Source organism: Notolabrus celidotus, chromosome 13 (assembly GCF_009762535.1).
Source record: "Notolabrus celidotus isolate fNotCel1 chromosome 13, fNotCel1.pri, whole genome shotgun sequence".
Lineage (NCBI taxonomy): Eukaryota > Metazoa > Chordata > Actinopteri > Labriformes > Labridae > Notolabrus > Notolabrus celidotus.
This window is the reverse complement of record NC_048284.1, coordinates 14,374,596-14,392,125: the sequence shown is the minus strand read 5'-3', so window position 1 is coordinate 14,392,125 and position 17,530 is coordinate 14,374,596. Positions and strand designations below refer to the sequence as shown.

General features: G+C 40.2%; 1 protein-coding gene across 1 annotated transcript; it reads left to right on the top strand.

The window, feature by feature from the left end:
* Positions 1-663: 663 nt before the first annotated feature.
* parp1 (poly (ADP-ribose) polymerase 1) lies at positions 664-15,767 on the top strand. Its single transcript, XM_034699671.1, has 23 exons — positions 664-1,060; positions 2,383-2,545; positions 2,799-2,914; positions 3,018-3,232; positions 3,678-3,768; positions 3,864-3,980; positions 5,233-5,409; positions 5,575-5,737; positions 7,055-7,195; positions 7,277-7,516; positions 7,598-7,663; positions 7,749-7,881; positions 8,774-8,969; positions 9,063-9,191; positions 10,548-10,631; positions 10,786-10,908; positions 10,992-11,120; positions 11,205-11,303; positions 11,406-11,558; positions 11,662-11,789; positions 11,880-11,941; positions 14,335-14,449; positions 15,003-15,767. The coding sequence occupies exons 1-23, from the start codon at positions 938-940 to the stop codon at positions 15,082-15,084; spliced, it is 3,045 nt and encodes a 1,014-aa protein (XP_034555562.1). The 5' UTR covers positions 664-937; the 3' UTR covers positions 15,085-15,767.
* Positions 15,768-17,530: the final 1,763 nt, after the last annotated feature.

Below are 17,530 nucleotides of genomic sequence, written 5' to 3'. Positions count from 1 at the left end.
TAATAATAATAATAATAATAACAATAATAATAATAATATTAATTACTTTATTTATATAGCACCTTTAAAAACAAATGTTTACAAAGGGCCTTGACATACAAAGCATGGTTCAAATAACAGTAAAGATTTCAAACAACAGGGAGGAGGAATTTTAACAATGCAAAACAAAATGCAACGCAAGAGGTTAAAAAGAATACACATAAATTAAACAGAATGAAGTGGTGGGACAATAAACCAGTAAATCGTTGTTGAGAGGTTTTTCAAGGATAAATAAATAAATGAAAATAAGTAAATAAAAATGAATAAGTAAATAAAAATGAATAAGTAAATAAAAATTGATATGTAAATAAAAATGGATAAGTAAATAAAATGGATAAGTAAATAAAAATGGATAATTGAATAAAAATGGATAAGTGACTAAAAATTGATAAGTAAACAAAAATGGATAAGTAAATAAAAATGGATAAGTAAATAAAAATAGATAAGTAAATAAAATGGATAAGTAAATAAAAATGGATAAGTGAATAAAAATTGATAAGTAAATAAAATGGATAAGTAAATAAAATTGATAAGTAAATAAAAATGGATATGTAAATAAAAATGGATAAGTAAATAAAAGCATTAAAAGGACAATAATGGAGGTTTTCAGAGTAAGAGGACGACATAGTATTTGAGAATATGGAGGGAGACTTCAGTGTGTGACGAAAAAACCTTGAAACTTGCAGACCACTAATAGCCCAACTTTAAATGTATGAAATGATGTTTTAGTATCAGGAATCAACGACGGAGTGAGAGCTCCTCTCTTGTGTCCTCTCTCTCTTCCCGTGCAGGCACGCGGGCATCATCGGCTCTCTCTGATTGTTGTGGCTCGTCTTCATCCGGAGAAAGTTCTGCTAACAGTCAGTTCGTTATTATTTGACGGATATATTGAAGAATCATGGCGGAGTCTCAAGAGGACAAGCTCTACAAGGCGGAATATGCCAAAAGCGGCCGAGCGTCGTGCAAGAAGTGCAAAGAAAACATCGCCAAAGACTCTCTGAGGATGGCCATCATGGTGCAGGTACCACAGCGACGTCTGAACCAAACATGCTGCTGGAGAGATCAACACCAAAGTGCAATGTCTGATACATGAAGGAGCTGTTTCTGCAAATATATATAGTATTTATGAAGTTATATGACTAAATATCATGTTTATAACGTGGTTTCAGTTGTGTTGCGTTCAGGGCCTCGTTAGCATTTAAATGGCTGACATTGTCTTCTTCACAAAGAGCCGCTTTCTCTCAATAATGCATTCTTTTATATTCATTTGAGTCTCATTGGTATACTTCTATACATCATGAGGTTACAACCCTGATATCAAATATCAGTTTTTAGCATCTATAGGAAATACACCGACAAAGCATGACTCCTCAGTATCACAGTGTGGTGTCTGGTCTGCAGCCTCACACAGATTTAATGCAGTAAGAGGCTTCAGACTGTCAGCATGAAGACACACTCGTGGCGTGTGAAGCTGTCCCAGATGATCTCTGTAAGGCCTGTGAATCTGTCTGCAACATGGGCGTGGGTTCATCAAGTCCAGTGCTTATTGGGACTTTTTAATGAATGGGCATGTCTCAAAAAGCAGTGCCAGTCATAGTAAAAGAAACTGAAACTCTAATCCGGATTAAACCATACGGAAGAGGATTGGGGCCACTGAAAAAAAAATACAAATAAATGTAAAAAAAAAAATAATTCTTATTATTATTCTGAAAAAAAGTCAGAAGTCTGAGATTAAAGTCAGAATTTTATTCTCAGAATTCTGACTTTTTTCTCAGATTTCTTACTTTAATCTCAGAATTCTGACTTTAATCTCAGAATTCTGACATTAAGAAGTCTGACTTTAATCTCTGAATTATGACTTTAATCTCAGAATTACTTTAATCTCTGAATTCTTACTTTAATCTCTGAATTCTTACTTTAATCTCAGAATTACTTTAATCTCAGAATTATGACTTTAAGAAGTCTGACTTTAACCTCAGAATTCTGAGATTAAAGTCAGAATTCTGAGATTGAAGTCAGAATTTTGAGATTATAAACTCAGAATTCTGAGATTAGAGTCAGAATGCTAAAATGAATGTCAGAATTCTGACTTTTTTCTCATAATAATAATAATTTAAAAAAAATTTGAACCTAATTTTCGTTTAAAAAAAATCAGTTGCCCTATTCCTCTTCAGTAAAACCAGATTACATTGGTCACAGTGATGTCATGTTATTATGCCCGTACAGATTTAGATGCATCCCCTAAAAAAAGTAAAAAATGGCTCTGTATTGTCTTGTGTACAGTTATATAACACTCAACTCCCAGATTCATGCTCCTTTTTCCCCCTTTTTTGCTGTCATCAGTCCCCGATGTTTGACGGGAAGGTTCCCCACTGGCACCACTTCTCCTGCTTCTGGCAGCGAGCAGCAGCTCAGTCCCCCGGAGACATAGCTGGGTTCTCTGACCTCCGCTGGGAGGACCGGGAGAAGGTGAAGAAGGCCATTGAAACTGGAGGAGCAACAGGAGGTGAGAACTGGAACCTTAATATTTCTCTTACAAATGAAAGTTTGATAAAAAAATACAATATTTCTACGCACACCAGTGGGATTTATTCACGTTTTTTTAATCCATCTCTGGCAGCAGAATAGATGACACTTAGCTTTTATTTATTTAAAGGCGTTATTAATTAACTTGACATATTTTTATAAAACATTTGTAAACGTTTATTAACAATCTATTGCCGTGTTCATTCGAGTAAATACTCTCTTTCTTTTTTTAGGAAAAGGGGACCAGAAGGGAGGAGCTAAAGGAGAGAAAACACTGAATGACTTTGCTGTTGAATACGCCAAATCAAACCGCAGCACGTGCAAAGGCTGCGAGCAGAAAATAGAAAAGGTAAGCAACAGGAAAATTCTTGCTGAAATGTAACCATCAGTAGTAATTGATGTAAATAGTATCACAATTTTCAATATCTGTGATCCTCTGCTGTTCCCTCCAGGATCAGATCCGTGTTTCCAAGAAAACGGTGGACGCCGAGAAGCCTCAGCTGGGTCTGATCGACCGCTGGTACCACACGGCGTGTTTCGTTAGCCGCAGAGAGGAACTTGTCTTCAAACCCGAGTACAGCGCTGCCCAGCTGAAGGGCTTCAACGCACTGAAATCAGAGGACAAGGAGGAGCTGAAGAAGAGACTTCCTGCAGTCAAAACTGAAGGGTGAGAGGATGAAGAAGGGATTGTTTTATTCATTTCAGATTGTGTGGTTTAAATTTGAGGTGTTTTATTTCATATTGAGAATAAGGGCGTGAAGATAGAAACATGGGGCTGGATGTTCATCTCTTATAGAACTTCCTGTTTACCTCTTGATGTCAGCTGTTCTCTGGGTCTTTAACAGAGAGGACACATACACACTGATGAAGGTCTCAGGGAGGATAATGAATATTTCTTGTCAAGGCAGGATGACTGATAGCATCAATGATACCTGAGAGACTTGTAGAGACCTGTTCCTGCATGTGTGTACATGTTGTCCCCATAAACTAAGGGGAGCATCCCTCTTGGCCTCATTTGGAGAGTGTTTTCCTCTCTAATGATTTAATCTGTATTGAATTAAAACAAAAGTTTGAAATCCAACCTGATTCTAAGCTCAGATCTGCTCTTACAGAAAGCGTAAGGGGGATGAAACAGATGGAGTATCAAAGAAACAGAAGAAGGAGGAAGAAGAGGTGAAGAAGAAGCTGGAGGAGCAGTTGAAGGTATCTCTTTGTTTTCCTCTGTTCAGGTTAAATGTGACACCATATTTGGTGACAGGTTGCTTTAACTCCCTGTCCTGCTTTTTGTGCTCCTCTAGAACCAAAGCCAGCTGATTTGGGGAATTAAAGACAAAGTGAAGAAGTTCTGTTCAGTCAACGATATGAAGGAACTGCTGATCGCAAACAGTCAGGAGGTTCCCTCTGGAGAGTCCAACGTAAGAGAGCCTTGCTTTAATTCACTCCTAAAGACTTACCATTACAAGAGTCCTCACGGGCTCTTTATATGACTGCTGCATGAACACGTTGAAGTTGATTTTTCTCTTTTAATTGGGTTGTGTTGCTCTGATGTTGCAAGATTTAAATTTATCTGTCAGGGTAATGTACAGGAGCTGTTATTCCTGATGGCATGTTTGCTTGCAGCACCTCTGCCAGTGCCCACTGACCACTGGGTCAGCTGGAGTCACCACTCACAGATGTTTCACCCCCTGCCCAGTACATCTCCCATAGTGGGGGGCAGTGGCCTGGACTACATTTTGGTCTACCCCAAACCTCTGGGTCGTTTGACATAGCCACTGTGCACATCGCTTTGGAGGAATGACCCATCAATCAATCAATCAGACTTTATTTATAAAGCGCTTTTCATACAATGACATTGTAACACAAAGTGCTGTACATAAAAACAAACTAAAATAGAAAAAATTAAGAAAAAGATCAAGATAAATAAGATTAAAAAAGATAAATAAATACAACTGTTAAGAATAAAACTCAGTTAAAAGCGTGACTGCAGCCCTCAGATCTTCAGGTGTTCCACAGGCGTGGGCCATGATGATAAAAAGCTGCCCCACCGTGGGTCTTAGTTCTTACTTTTGGTACAATTAAAAGTCCACTACCTGAAGACCTGAGGGCTCTCACTGGCTCATATGATAAAAGCAAATCTGAAAAATAAGACCATTAAGAGATTTAAAAACAATAAAATAATCTTAATATCTATTCTAAAAGATACTGGAAGCCAATGCAGAGACTTTCAAATTGGTGTGATGTGGGCTCTCTTTCTGGTCTTTGACCCATCTCTTGGTTTGCTTGCTTCCTTGCTCTTCTGGTGACCTCCCAGCACTGTTGGGTCCGGCTTGGGTCTCATTTCATCTAATCTGCTGGAGCGGTGCAAAGTGCTGGACGACACTATATCTCCATATTGATATTTTGTCTCACCCCTAATATATTCTGGAAAGGTCTGGAATGTCGTTTTTTAATCAAATCAAATCGAATGAATTTTATTTATAAAGCACTTTAAACACAACACAGTTGATCTAAATTGCTTTGCAGAAAACACACTGAGGAAAAGCAAAAAGCAAATGAAAGAAAAAAACACAAATAGAGGAAGAGAAGGAGAGTAATCCGCCCCATGTACAGGAGAAACTTTGTACTACATTAATGATGCTGTTACACTATGTGTTGTCAAACTGACAGGTGCTGGACCGCTTGGCCGACGGCATGGCTTTCGGCGCCCTCGAGGCTTGCAAGGAGTGCAAGGGCCAGCTGGTGTTCAAGGGTGACTCTTATTACTGCACAGGCGACATCTCAGCGTGGACCAAGTGTGTTTTCAAAACTGAAACACCTGATCGCAGAGACTGGGTCATCCCCAAGGTAGGTCACCTCATTTCAGGACTGCATGCTGCTCTTTATATAGGGATAAATGCTGAGTCAGCACTTGAATCACATGAGCAGGATTCATATCGTTGTTGGGATTAGATGATCTTGTATTAACCAGCTTTATTTTTCTGTTTGCTTCTGTGTCGCCATCGCTTTCAGGAATTCCATGAGCTTCCTTTCCTGAAAAAGTTCAAGTTCAAGCAACAGGACAGAGTGTATCAGAAGGAGACTCCTAGCCAAACCCTCTCAGCAGTGAAAGCTGAACCCCTGGCGAGTGCATCCCGCGCCCCGACGGAGCGTCTGCCAGAGGGAGCACCTGCAGGTTAGTTGGAGGAACCAAATGAGTGTGTAAATTCTTCCAATTGTGTATATCTCTCACTTTTAGAATTAGATTTTTGATAAACAGACGACAAAGTAAAAAAAAGACATGTCAAAGCTGTAGTTTCGTTGTGGTGTACAGGGTTCGTACCGGTTTCTTGAAATCCTTGAAAATGATTGCGTTTTAATGTTGTGTTTTCAAGGTTTGAAAAATGCTTGAATTTTGGGTCTAAATGCTTATAAATGCTTGAAATTGTAATCGTATATATTTCACAATTAACAGCAATTGGTTTCAACAGATTGATTAAATTGAGAGAAATAAAATAGTCAAATGTAAAAATAAAAAAAACACTCTCCCTGATGGGCTTGCGTGTGTGACATGCTGGTCTGTTGTTGTGTGATGTGACGTTGCCCCCTAGAGGACAGTGTGACACCACATTAGCCCTACACGTTAATTAGTCTATTATTTGTTGATGCTAACCGCCTGTTTAAGCTACATGCTAGGCATGTGTGATGTAGAAGTACTGTGCCATATAAAGTGTAGGTGGTGTGATTGATTCCCAGCAGCTGTACCGCTGTCACCCGAGGGGCAGGTTATCGCATGACCGCGGTCTGTCTGCGACAAGTCTAAAAATACTGTGTCGGGCCTGAGCCAGCGGCCGCGGAGTTGGAGGCTCTCCCACTGGATACGAAGGCACGACACGATGCTTCTCATCTAGACCCGTCACAGACCGACCACGGTCATGCGGCGACCGGCTCCGAGCTACAAACACTCCGCGAGTGACAGCGGTGCGGCCGCTGCTTGTGTCTGAACATTGAAGGCTTATTGATAATAGTATCAATAACAATATCTTTTTTTTTAAGTTATATTTTTGGCCTTTTTGCCTTTATTTTATAGGACAGTTGAAAAAAGACAGGAAATGTGGGGAGTAGAGAGTGGGGGAAGACATGCAGGAAATGGTCGACCGGCTGGGAATCGAACCAGCGACCCCTGCAACAAGGACTGTAGCCTCTGTATGTGGGGCGCTTGGACCGCTTGGCCACCAGTGCCCCTCAATAACAATATCAATTTGAACAGAGCAAATGATATGAAAAAATGAAACGATTTCTCCTTAGAAAAGAATGAGGCTGATGTGCCCTGTTAAGGTCTTAAATGACATGAAAATGTCTCACCCAGTGCAAATCTTCATGCCATTGTCTTTAAAAGTAGTACTAGAAAAGTTTAAAAATTGACCTTAAAAGTCCTTGAAAAGTACTTGAATTTGACCATGAAAAAAGTGTACGAACTCAGGGTGTAAAATCTGTTTTTTTGTCCCAACAGACAAACCTCTCACTGGTATGAAACTCTTGACTGTGGGTAAGCTGACGAAGAACAAAGACGATCTGAAGGTGTTCGTAGAGGAGCTGGGAGGAAAGATTACAAGCACAGCCAATAAGGCCTCTCTCTGCCTCAGCACCAAGAGTGAGTGACCAATCACATCCTTCCTCTCAGAGCTTTAAACGTGTGAGTGTGTTCTTAACTTTCACGTGTCGATTTCTGCAGAGGAGGTGGAGAAGATGAGCAAGAAAATGGAGGAAGCAAGGGACGCTGGTGTGCGGGTGGTCTCTGAGGATTTCCTCACAGACATCAAGTCGTCCGGTAAAGCCCTCCAGGAGCTGGTCTCCCTGCACGCCATCTCACCCTGGGGTGCGGAGGTCAAGGTGGAGGCTCCGGCTCCGTCTGTGGCTTCCAAGTCGGGGACGCCGGCTGCAAAGAGCACGGGCAGAGTGAAGGAGGAGGAAGGTAAAAGATGTCTTTTATTATAGCATGGACTGTCGTACCCTTTGTGTGTAATTGAACATTATTGCATCTTGACTTTTACAGGGGGTAGCAAAAGCAAGAAGATGAAACTGACAGTCAAAGGAGGAGCTGCTGTGGATCCTGATTCAGGTCGGCATGAGCGCCCCAGAATTTCCTCTTGTCTGGTTTTTCTTTCTAGTCTTCTGATCCTTACTTGTGTCTTTGATTCTTTCAGGTCTGGAGAACAGCGCTCATGTCTTGGAGCAGAGTGGCAAGATGTACAGTGCTACTCTGGGTCTCGTGGACATTGTTAGAGGAACTAACTCCTACTACAAACTGCAGCTGCTCGAGGATGACGTACAGAAACGGTCAGTGTCGATACACAAAATCTTCTTTGTGGTGCAAAGGTTATTAAAGGTTAAGGATAGGGGTGGGAATTGATAAGATTTTATCAATGTTAATGCCATTGTCGATTCTGCTTATCAATCCAATTCCTTATCAATTCACCTAACGATTCCTGTTTTTGAGGGGGAAAAAAGTAGTTCTACACAGTCTTCCGCACAAAAGGAGCCATTTCATTTTTTCCGAAATGATATCTGCACAAGACTTACTGAACAATAGGTTGACGGCATTCTCGGCCACGTTAGTCCAGATATGGACTACGAGCCTGGATAAAAAGACTTTGAATTTGGAGAGGAAAAACGCTTTTCCTCCGGGGGTCATCGCAGGGGTATTTTACCCACTCTAGATGCCTCATTTTCGGCCGCGAGAGTCTGGACGTGGCCCCTCAAGCCTGAGGGAAAGTGTTCCGACTCCAAAAGGGCAGAGGTAGGCGGGGTTCACCTCCCCGACGCAAACATGTTATGGAACCCTTCTCCACTACGGTCCGACGCGAACCCCAAGCTTTGAGGCCGAAGTGGACATATGCTTCAGCATATTTGAGGTTTTTGCACCTTTACATGAGATGACAGCGTTGCATTGATTGCACACGGCATTGTTCTCATCTCTTTTACTAAAATGGAGCCATGCTTTGGACAGCCTCTTCCTCTCCATGTTTGAAGGAGTTCTGCTTCACAGAGTGTGTGACGTAATGCAACGTATGTGACATCGTGCTGGGAAATGAATCATTAAGAAGAATCGATAACATTTGAGGTGTACAATTCTGATGGAATTGATTAATTAGAACCGGTTCTAAGTTGGATCCGGTTTTTGATTCCCATCCCTATTAAGGACATCTTTGATTACATGATTTCGGTGCAGGTACTGGGTGTTCAGGTCATGGGGCAGAGTGGGCACCACCATCGGGGGCAACAAGCTGGACAAGTTCCACGACAAGAACTCAGCTCTTGACAACTTCTTGAGTGTCTACAAAGAGAAAACTGGCAATGAGTGGGGCTCCAGCAACTTCACCAAATATCCCAACAAGTTCTACCCTCTGGAGATCGACTACGGACAGGTACACACAAGCACACACAAACTGAAAGAGCAGAGAGCTGACTGTATGTTTTCATGCATCCTGCCTTCAGCTTTCTCTCACATTTCCTGACAGGATGAGGAAGCAGTCAAGAGGTTGACGGCCTCCGCTGGCACCAAGTCGAAGTTAGCCAAACCTGTCCAGGGGCTGATCAAGGCTATCTTTGATGTAGAGAGCATGAAGAAAGCCATGGTGGAGTTTGAGGTAAGGCACTGCTGTGTACACATCAGCAGCAAATCTTAATGACTTTCACTATTAGACAGTTAGAAGACAAACAAGAAACAGCCACAGTAAAAACAATACAGCCTGTATCATACTACATCTCTTAACCCTTAGCCACCTAATGTGCAAATGTTCCACCAATAAAAGATCCTTCCATCCTACCCGTATCCTGAACGGACTGATGCCAAAGACAACAGTGATTGGTGCAAGAAAATTCAAACAACCAACCCAGCAGACAAAAAATTCCTACAACAGAGTATCAGGGCCACTTTATAGATGGAAAAAGAAAGAGAAAGGGGTTTTCAGAATAAAGTAGTAAATGTACAAGAATAAAGTCACACATTTATAAAAATTAGGTCTTGTTTTAAAAGAATAAAGTCATAATTTAGTCTGTGGTTAGCCTGTGTGTTATTTTGAAGAGGAAAATCTGCTAGCACTAAAATGAGGAACTTGGAGTATCTTGGGAAGTAATACTGAATCAGCACTACATTGTCACAAGTCTCAGGATTCTGATTTGATTGTGCAAGACATTGAGTCTACTGTGAAGAAGGGCAGGCGAATAGGCAGCCTGTGCACGCTCCTGTAAACACTGTTCGATCACAGCTGTTGAGTTTGACTTTATATTCTAACTTTACAAGATGATCCACATTCCTCAGTTCAGTGCAGGCTGCTGATTGCCCTTCTGATATATGTTGATTTAAATAAAGATTAATCATAGCATAACTCCTTTCTCATAATCTCTCAAATTGAAATTCTGTTCACATAAAGTACAACTTTTTTCTTGTAAATTTTACAACTTTAATGTTAATTTACTTTTTTTTTCTCATAAATGTACAACTTTAATTATGTTAATTCAAAAATATCTCCTCAAAATTATGACTTAATTCTGATATTATTATGACTTAATTCTCATATTATTATGACTTAATTCTCATTATATTGTGACCTAATTCTCATATTATTATGACTTAATTCTCATTATATTATGACTTAATTCTCATATTATTATGACCTAATTCTCAGTATATTATTACTTAATTCTCATCATATTATTACCTTATTCCCAAAATATTATGACTTAATTTCTATTAAATTAGGATTTTATCTTCATAATATTATGACTTCATTCTAATAGAATTTTTACTTTATTCTCAAAATATTACAACTTACAATCTCAAATGTCCTCCTTAATGTGTCCCTAAGCCTCCGTTGTAATTCCCATATCTGGCGTAATACCAAAATAATTAGTGGAGATGGGTCAGGCTATGAGAGACTGGTGGAATGGCATCTTGAATCTAAAATGAAACCCCCTCATACTCTCCCCTCTCCTGTCCTCAGATCGACCTCCAGAAGATGCCCCTCGGGAAGCTGAGTAAGAGGCAGATCCAGAGTGCATACGCTCTTCTCACTGAAGTACAGCAGGTCAGTAACCTAGAGTTCCTACTTCTCACCTAACCCCAGGGATGCTTTCTTGAGAGACTGTTCTGTACAAGTAGTACCAGAAATGTACAGCGTCAGTTCTCCTCTGACTGCCCTGTCTGTATATGAATAACTCTACCTTTACTTTTGATCATAGGCTGTATCAGATGAACTGCCCGAGGTTCAGATTCTGGATCTCTCCAACCGCTTCTACACCCTGATACCTCACGACTTTGGCATGAAGAAACCGCCGCTGCTCAGCAACCTGGACTACATTCAAGTAAGGACACATCGCATCCAATTGTACAGTGTTCTATTGTTTTATGCATTGATCTTATGACATCTACATACATTTCTCTTCAGGCTAAAGTTCAGATGTTGGACAACCTATTGGATATTGAAGTGGCGTACAGCCTGCTGAGAGGAGGGGCCCAGGACAATGAGAGAGATCCTATCGACATCAACTACGAGAAACTCAAAACTAAGATCGAGGTGAGAAGAGTTGCTCTGTTCCCATCGTGATTATAAATTCCCCCCCTTTTCATCTAAAATGCTCAATATTTATGTTTTTAACAGGTTGTTGACATGTCGACAAAAGAGGCTGAGACCATTACGCAATATGTCAAGAACACCCACGCTGCTACTCACAACACCTACACACTGGAAGTGCAAGAAGTAAGTCTTTGGAAAGAAGAGCTTTTTTATGACACCTGCTCCTCTCACGTGTGCCTCTGTTGCTGAGCATGAAACATCTCCTCCCTCCTTCTCTTCGTTTAGATCTTCAAAATTGTTCGAGAGGGCGAGCATCAGCGTTACCGTCCCTTCGAGGAGCTGCACAATCGCCAGCTGCTGTGGCACGGCTCTCGCACCACCAACTACGCAGGTATCTTGTCTCAGGGTCTCCGCATTGCTCCTCCAGAAGCACCAGTGGTGAGTTTGTTGTTTTCTAATAACTACAGTATGTTCTATGATATTTCTAGATACCATTGAGTTACCTGTACATTACACTGCTGTGTCTCTTCTTCCTCCACAGACTGGTTACATGTTCGGCAAAGGTGTGTACTTTGCAGACATGGTGTCCAAGAGTGCAAACTACTGTCACACCTCCCAGTCAGACCCCGTCGGTCTCATACTGCTGGCTGAGGTCGCTCTCGGCAACATGTAAGTGACAGTCGTAGTTCCTGAAAATGATACAGCAACCTTTCACTTGTGTTAAAAGACGAGAGATGATAATGTTTGTTTTTATTGCAGGCACGAACTGAAGAAAGCCTCCCATGTTACGAAACTGCCCAAGGGCAAGCACAGTGTTAAAGGTGAGAAAACGTTTGTTTCTGATGTTTCTATGATGAATGCTCAAAAAGAAGCAGAATTGAGACGCCAGTTTAGCTCAGAGGTTAAAATCACTCACCTCATGCACAGAGGCGAGAGCTCTTAAAGCAGCAGCCCCAGACGATTCAATACTCTAGGTCAGGGGTGTCCAAACTTTTTTCAAAGAGGGCCACATATGATGTTGTCAGAATACCTCAGGGCCAGTGGCTCCTACTGAGACTTAGGAATCATAAAAGTTATATATGAAATCTCTATTTAATAGCAATTATTTAAAAAAAATGTCTCCATAAAACAGTAACTAAGTCCTCAGTTCTCCACAAGCCATGTAAACATTAGCAAACTTTATCTTCTTCTGGAGGAAAACGTTTTTCATGAGGGTCGGGTAAAAATAGTGTCTCATTATTTTCCTATGGCATGATCACGATCTTGATTACATCACACTTCTTTTTCATGTTGTTTTTAAGACTTTTCTGAACTTTTAGTGTTCATCAAGGACATTTTCAAATCATGATAAAACATTCATTTGAAAACCTGTCAAATTTAAGGGTTCTTGTGTTTCCTCCTAATTATATTCTTGCAGAATTCACAGTGCTTTGACTTTATAAAAGTAGGCCATATGAAGCTTTTTGAGATGTTTCTGGATTTATTTTAGTTTTGTTTGTGCGCTTGAAAGGAACTGCAAAGGTACAGATGATTCAGAATGTAATTAATTTCTTTGATATAAATAAAACAATTTTGGAAGCTTGGGGCCATAATTAAATGGACCATGGACCGCGATTGGCCCTTGGGCCGTACTTTGGACATGCCTGTGTGGGTCTTTTGCCGCATGTTATGCCCCTCTTTTTCTGCATGTTTCTCAATAGGCATGAAAATGCTCGACAACAAAAAAAATATTTATCATTATTTTTTGTTATTTTACTTTACAGGGACAATATATATTAATCAATGCATTGTATGCTACAGTTAGCCAAAACACTAGCTTCCATCTGCAGTCCCAGGCCAGATGTTAGAATAGCAAAGTAATTGTGTCGTCTGTTTTAACCAAGCGGCAACCTCCGGTCTAAAAATATGAGTCCAATGCGGAAGTGCTAAAAGCTACAGTTCAACAAGGATCTGCTTGAGGCTGGCTCCAGAAGGACCAGAAACCACATACACACCAATTTTAAAAAGACAATCTTTACAGCAGAAATAAACGTGTTTACAGCCTGGTACAAAAGACGAGTGTAGTCTGGATAGCTCATTTCTCGATCGGCACGCACTGTACAGGGGGTGAATTTTTTTCTAACGCAGCAATTTCAAAGATACTGAGATTAGGATTCTTCCAATGAGAGGCACAGCTGATTTAATTGACAGGCGGGAACACTGTAGCTGTTGGCTAGGAGGCACGGATACTATGTCCATATTATTTTATACAGTCTATGATTTTAAAATATTATACATTGTAGCATTTTGTTCATTTGTTGTTTCAAAACCAAAATTAATCCAAGACAGCAGTTTTTGAATTTAGAGGTGCGCCTCCATACCTTCTGTAATGTGAGGTAAAATGTACTGAATTTTAAAGGGTGGCACCATCAGTGATAGTCAGTCGTCTATCAAGCTTTGGGTTTTGATCCCAATTCCTTCTGTCCACGCAGGACACTTCAGTATGTGGACAGTAATATAAATACAGTCCATCTACTATTTACCATTTAGTAAATATAGATGGAGACAGATTCTGGAGTGAGCAGAGAATGGAGAAAATATAATCACAACAATTTCAAGTTTGGATTACCATTAATTGGTCCTGATAATGCTTCTCTGTCACCGTTTTTAGTTTCAGGACAAGTTAATGATAATATGAGCCCATGATGATGAACAAATACAAGTCAGTGTTGCAGGTGGAGGATGAATTGTGTTTATTGCTTTCTATAGTGTATCCCTGCATCAGTAGCTAATGCACTAAGATTTGCTGGAAGTGTACATGAAAGGATTCATACATGATGTGGAGACAGCCGTATTTAAGTGGTGAGCTTAATGATTTAGTTTGATGATCTGAAGACTTTGACATGTTGAAAAATGACTCAAATAAAATAGTGTATTTCAGGTCTTACAATGTATGACTTTTATTAGATGATTTTTAAGTCAGTTTTTAGTGAAGTGGTGGATTGTGGAGGATTCATTGGTTTGAATATTTGGTCAGTGTAGCCAACAATTTAAGCCTGAATCCAAGAGAACATTTGGCTGAGTTTAATAAAGATATTAACAAAGACACAATGTTGGAAGATGAAGATTTGATACATTGTTTTCACTTTGGTCAGACATTTTGGAAGTTTGGTCAGTTTCTTGCTTTAGACTTTCAATCATTCTCTTGTTCATCAATGTTCTATTTTTTCTCCAGGTTTGGGAAGAACGGCTCCTGATCCCAGCGCCACAGTCACTTTAGATGGCGTGCAAGTACCTCTGGGAAAAGGAATGAACACCAACATTGATGATACTAGTCTACTGTACAATGAGTATCCTTTCACACTGACAACCTGCTTCTTCAGATTGATATTTATACCACCAAATGAGCCCACATTTTTCCTGCTTTACTATAAAATTGACTATTTAACACTTCTGACTTTGATTTTACTCTTATACAATTTTTTTTACAGCATGACATTCAGCCTAAATTTAGACCAAGGATGCATCTCTATTGATTCAAATTGTGCATGGCGTTTTATATAAGAAAGTAGTTCTCCCAGCAGCTCTTGTTTTTATCTAAGAATTTCTAACTTCTTTATCAGGGTGAAGATCACTCCACTCTGTTGTTTAATATGCAGTTAGCAGTGAAATAGACTGCAGACTGCAACTTCATGATTATTTGAAGACTGAATGACAAGTATATTTATTTGAAGCTTCTCTTTTTGGTGCTTTTGATGTAGAATTCATACAACAGTAACATAAATTCATGATCTATTCCATCAGATCATCTGTTTTTGTTCACTTTGATGTCTTTCCAATTCCGCTTCTTTTGCTGTTTGTTAGCCACACCATGTCTGTTCTTCTTAACCGCTACTCCTCCAGATACATTGTGTATGATGTAGCCCAGGTCAACATGAAGTATCTCCTGAAGATCAAGTTTAACTACCAGACGTCCCTGTGGTGAGGGAGAAACAAATCCTGAGCTATCGTCACCGAAAACAAAGACCAGAGTTGCCTCCAAACGCCTGGGCTTCATTCTCTGCAGCAGAAGATGTTCGGCAAAGGAGCAATGCTTTACCACGCTTTACAATGGTCATTAGAAATCTCCAGTCACTTTATTGCTTTTTCATCAGGTTAACTAGCTGACAGCCTTTCTTAGTAACACATTAGGTACTTAAATACCTACTTCAGAGTTGCTCATATGACATAGAGAACAGTACAGTACAGCAAAGTTGTTGATTCATGTTTCATAACATATAGAAAGAGTTAGAAAGAGTTGGGTTAGTGACAAACAGGAGAAATGTTAGCAGTTTTCTGTCTCATATGGTAATCTTCATTCTTTAATAACCTTGTAGTTAATCTGCAGACACACACACAACAGTATTTGTGTTTTGAGAGGGTTTCTAAGAGTAATAGCCACTAAGACTAGCATTTTGTAGACTGTCGCGTTTCAAAGATACTGTTCAAGGTTTGACATGTATATATTTGTTCTGTTGTTTGTTCGCTCAATCTGTCTTCCTTGCCATTTGAAAAGAAAACGATGTGGTTAGTGTTTACGCAGTCGACTGACATCGACTGCCATGTGGTAAACTTTTTCTTAGTGTTTTTTCCCGCTTACCTCAAAATAAAACCTAAAAGTTCTCAAAATGTCATGCCTTTGTGATTTTTTTCATGGTCTTTGACTGCATGATGGATCCAATTTCAGCTGATGATTTACTCTTCTTTTTTATAAGTTACATTTTTGTTAATAGGACAGCAGAAGGGAGACATTAATGTAAGTAAGTAAGTAAAAATGTATTTATATAGTACTTTTAAAACTCTCAGTTACAAAGTGCTTTACAGGCACAAAACAAAACTATAAAAACAAGTAAGGTATAAACAAAATACATGTGCAGAAATAATCAGGCAGACAACAGTAGAGGTTAGATGGGAGGTTCTATGAAGGCTTGTGTATACAGATGCAATTTGAGTAATTTTTTTAATCTGTTAACACCGACAGACCTGATGGCTTGAGGGAGCAAATTCCAGAGGGAGGGGGTGTAGATGGAAAAAGCACGGTCACCTTTTGTTTCATAGTTAGAGCGGGAGATGGATAGAGGACCGAGATTAGATGATCTGAGTGGACGAGGGGTGAAATAAGGAGGACGAGGAGTTTTGAGATGTCACTGGGGGCGAGACCATGCAGATTGTATGTGGTTAGATGGATCTTGAAATTAATTCTGAATTTAACCGGAAGCCAGTGGAGTGATGCAAGAACAGGGGTGATATGGCACTGACGGCTGGTGCGAGTTAGTAATCTGGCGGCTGAATTTTGGATTAACTGTAAGCGGTGTAGAGATGAGGCAGGGACCGTGGGGAGTATGGAGTCGGGGAAGACATGCAGCAAATAGTTAAGGCCAGGAGTCAAACTCACAACTGCTGCGACGAGGACTATAGCCTCTGTAGGGGCATGCACTTAAACCGTTAGGCTAATGGGGACCCTATAATTTAAGATTTACAAGTTAAAATACAGGATTCCCTTGTTCTAATGTTTCTTGTACAGATCTGGGTCAGCTACTGAAAAGAACCCAAGGAGGTTGAATTAGGTCTTCGGCAGATCAGCTTTCGCTAAGGGAGGCAACAGAGAACAGTAAACTGGGATGAGGGGGCGTACATGCTGTCACATACCAGGGATACTGTCCAAAGACAATCGGACAACATGGGGCATGGTCATCATGCCACTTCAGGCGAGGAGTTTAGTTCAGTCGAAACATGTCAAAGTAAAAAAACTTACACTGGTCTACTGAAAAAAACTGTTCAACTTTCTCTAGAGTAATTCATCCATTGTCAATCCATTGTCTTTCGCTGCTTATCCCGTTGGTGGTCCCACGGAGGCTGGAGCCTATCCCAGCTGTCATTAGGCAGAAGGCAGGTGACCTAACAACCTCACAAGCATGTATTTGGACTGTGGTAGGAAGCCAGAGTACTTCAATAGAACATAAAGACTCATCACAGAGAGGCACCTGCCCTGCCAGGGATTCGAACCCGGAACCCTCTTGCTGGGAGGCACAACACTAACCACTAACTATCATGCCACCTCTAGAGTAGGGAGATTATGTATAATCAAAGCACTCTAACATTTGTAATCAGATTACATGTTTTTACATTACTCTCATGAGGGTATTCAGATCACATGTAATCAGATTAATTTACTATTTAATCAGAAATCATGCAATCAGTTTACTTTCCAGAAGAAAATAGATAAATAAGAGTCATATGTCTACATGTATTAAAAGAAATTTAACCTTCTAAACAAAGTACACTGGATTAGAACCCATGACCATTTCTCTAAAAGGCAGTAGTCCTATCCACCACACCACATTGTTGCTTGTCAATGCCTGCTTGTTTAAGTCTCTTCATTCAACCCTTTC